The sequence below is a fragment of the Crocuta crocuta genome, unplaced genomic scaffold (assembly GCF_008692635.1).
Source record: "Crocuta crocuta isolate KB4526 unplaced genomic scaffold, BGI_CrCroc_1.0 scaffold443, whole genome shotgun sequence".
Lineage (NCBI taxonomy): Eukaryota > Metazoa > Chordata > Mammalia > Carnivora > Hyaenidae > Crocuta > Crocuta crocuta.
In genome coordinates this window covers 386,035-389,573 of record NW_027529446.1, presented here as the reverse complement: position 1 = coordinate 389,573, position 3,539 = coordinate 386,035, and the positions used below count along the sequence as shown (strand labels likewise).

General features: G+C 64.7%; 1 protein-coding gene across 1 annotated transcript in view; it reads left to right on the top strand.

Annotated features, from left to right (window-relative positions):
• The window catches only part of MED16 (mediator complex subunit 16), a 10,948-nt gene that overhangs the window by 3,713 nt on the left and 3,696 nt on the right, over window positions 1–3,539 (top strand). The window contains exons 6-8 of the mRNA XM_077760627.1: window positions 38–143; window positions 2,216–2,371; window positions 2,994–3,205. Of these exons, the coding sequence (XP_077616753.1) occupies window positions 38–143; window positions 2,216–2,371; window positions 2,994–3,205 (474 nt within the window). The remainder of the gene's footprint in view (window positions 1–37; window positions 144–2,215; window positions 2,372–2,993; window positions 3,206–3,539) is intronic.

Genomic DNA, 3,539 nt, shown 5'->3' with positions numbered 1-3,539 from the left:
GCCCTCTGGCTCCTCACCCTGACCTGTGCCGCTGCAGGTGCTCCTGTGCGCGTCCAGCCAGACGAGCAGCATCGTGGAGTGCTGGTCTCTGCGGAAGGAGGGGCTGCCCGTCAACAACGTCTTCCAGCAGATCTCACCCGTGGGTGAGGCTCCCCGCAGCCCCACCCCCTCCGCCCCAGGTCCTTCACACCTGCCGTGCAGCACTTCAACGTTTCTGCCCGGAGGCTCAGAGGGGCAGTGGCCTAGGCATCCCACAATCCCACAGGGCGGGTCACCTGACTGCCTCACTCTCCTGCCTCCTGCAGAGAGCACGTGCCTGCTTGAGGGAACTGCAGTGCAAAGGCCCTGGGGCAAGAGGCCAGCAGTGAGCTAGAGCAGGGCTGAGCAGAGGGGGGCGAGCAGACAGTGCAGTGGGGCTGGGGGTGCACACAGACCCTGGGCCACAGAGGGCACTTAATCCTAACAACAAGCCTCCAGAAACTGGTTTACGGGGAGGAAGCCCAGAGGGTTGGCTGAGTTTCTCTAGGACATACCCGAGGACTCCCCCCCCCCCCATCCCCACACTCACTGTGGATCCTCCAGATGGCACCAGCCTCCCCCGGGACTGTCCCCGCTCCCCGGCAGAGCCTGGGACACGCTGGCCTGGCCTTTTATGACTGCGAAGTCAAAGTCGGAAAAGCCACTTTATTTTCACCCCCTGCAGCTCAGAGAGGGTGAAGGCGTCCCCCGGGCCCACAGATAGAGAGGATTTCCAGCAGATGAAAGCAGGGCTCTTTGCTGATTAGCGCTAATGGACCCTGGAGTGGTTGGCTGCCCAGGAGGGCGCTAAACGGGAACTACTAATGAAGCGCAGTCAAGAGGCCCCCGCGGCTGCGGCCCCCCAGGCGGTTACATACACCACCTGCGCCAGGGCCGGTAGTCAGCGCGAAGTACCTTCCCCAGACCCCACGTCCTGAGTGAGCTCGTAGCTGGCGGCCAGCATGACCACGTGTGGCAGGCAGGGCACGCAGGCCTGCACCATCCCTGTGACCTGGAGCAAGGGGTGGCCAGCCCCAGGGCCAGCCTGACCACAGCCATCACATAGCATTTGTGCAGTGCTCACCGTGACCGCTGGCCTGGGCCTGCGGGTGCTGTGTGGCTGTCGTCCATGCTGGATGCTAAGTCACATTCTGGCCTCAGGCAGTATCGGTGCTCTCTGGGCCTCAGTCTCCCCCTTGGGGGGCTTGGGTCTGTTGTTTCTTTATGTGCTGTGACAAGCCGTTCAGAGCAAGGCTCTGGAGGCAGGCAGGCAGGCGGCGGCGGGGAGAAGTCATTTGATGGTTCACTGTCGCGGCCGTATTACATTTTTTTTTTAATTTAATTTTTTTTTTTTATTTTTTATTTTTAGGAGAGAGATAGACAGCATGAGCAGGGGAGGGTCAGAGAGAGAGGGAGTCACAGACTGAAACAGGCTCCAGGCTCTGAGCTGGCAGTCAGCACAGAGCCCGACGCGGGGCTCGAACCCACGAACCGCGAGATCATGACCCAAGCGAAAGTCGGACGCTTAACCGACTAAGCCACGCAGGCGCCCCAGTCGTGGCCGTATTAACACGGCATCCTGAACGGCTCAGTCGCAGCTCTGGGGGGCCATCTGGGGCACCACCTCCACGCTCCTCCCTGGGCAGCGTGGGCCGCGCATCTCCCCCCACGGTGGCGTGTCACACCGTGTCTGCTGGTGTCACGTTCGCCCTCGTGCTGTGGCCACGGGCCTCCCGGAAACCACTCCACCTGTTGGGGGGGGTCCATCACCACGCCAAGGGTGTGGATGCAGGGGGCACAGATCTGTGGCTCTGTGACCATCCAGCTGGAGCCTTGGCACCAGGCTGATCTGGGCTCCTCCCAGCACCTGTCCTGTTAAGAAAACGCAGCGCGAGCTGGCCGTAGCAGGAGGGCTATTGGGGGGGGGCTCCAGGGGCGGGGTGTGCTCCGCCTTTCTGCTCTGGCTTCAGCCGGAGGCATGGTGGCCTCCCCCCACCACCCACGGCCTCCTCGTCGGGCGAGGTCCCAGGGCGGGACTGGGGGTCTGCGTGTGTCCGTGCCCGCTGGCTGGACTGTGAAGTGCTCTGAGCGGCCAGGCTGGAGACCGGGGTGCCAGGGCGGGCACGTCCCCTGCGGGGTTCCGTCGTGTGGCGTTTCTCATTCTGTCGTTTCCCCGTTCCCCTGGCCCCCTTTTCAGTTGGTGACAAACAGCCCATGATTCTCAAGTGGCGGATCCTGTCGGCCACCAACGATCTGGACCGTGTGTCTGCCGTAGCGCTGCCTAAGCTGCCCATCTCGCTGACCAACACTGACCTGAAGGTGGCCAGTGACACCCAGTTCTACCCCGGCCTCGGTACAGCTGGCGCGGGCCCCGGGGGGCGGTGGGCGCGGGGCCCTCCCGTCTGCCAGGTGGCCTGCTTCCAGGGTCCCACACGCCCCAGGGCCGGGACGGGCTGACGAAGCACGCGTACAGGGCCGGCAGCCGTCTGCAAGGGTGGGGCTGGGAGCTTTGGGCGGACTCTTCAAGTGGGCAGTAGCCATCATGGCGCGTCCGGCGTCCATCCTGGGTCAGTCGTGGGTGTCACTGACCCCGAGTGAGTCAGGGCTCCGAGAGAGCCCTAACCCTGGTGCCCACTGGTCATGGTGGTTCGGCCTCCCTGCCCTCCATTCCCACCACGAGGCCCTTGTGTGCTCTGGAACCCCAGGGCCTTTGCAGCCACCGTCCCCTTCCACTGTCTGGAAGGGACCCATTTGTGCCAGGTGCTGGGAGGCGGGGGGGGCACAGCCTGAACCTATGGCCCTTTCCTCCACTGATTCTCAGGACTGTCCACAAAGGACGAGGGGAGAGCGGCTGTGGGGGCGGCTGGCGGGCTGTGGGTGGCCTGGGGCCATGCCCTCCCCCGCGCAGCCCCTTCCCATGGTCGGGAGCTGGGCGGGCGCCTCGCACGGCTGAGCAGCCTGTGCTCCGGCTGCAGGGCTGGCCCTGGCCTTTCACGATGGCAGCGTCCACATCGTGCACCGGCTGTCACTGCAGAGCATGGCCGTCTTCTACAGCTCTGCAGCCCCGCGCTCCGCGGACGAGCCGGCCATCAAGCGCCCGCGGACCACCGGCCCCGCCGTCCACTTCAAGGCCATGCAGCTCTCCTGGACCTCTCTGGCCCTCGTCGGCATCGACAGCCACGGGAAGGTGAGCTTCAGAGCTGCCTCCCTGCTGCTCGACGGCCCGAGGTTGTCGCCTGTGCGGTCACGAGCAAAGTTCCAGTGAGGCCTGTGGCGCACTGTGGGTGCTGGGCACGTAGTGGGTGCTGGGCAAGCAGAGGCCATTGGGATGGCGGCTGCGCACGTGGATTTCTAGGATTAAATGTGGTGACGCCTGTAGCAGGTGCTCAGGGGCTGTCCTCATTCCCGGGGGACGTGGCCTCGGCCTGGCGGAAGGGGCAGCTGCACTCACCCTCACGACCCGGCGTGCCCGACCCCCCCTTTCCCGTTGGCTCCACCCTAGGGGTCTTGTGTGGCTGGAC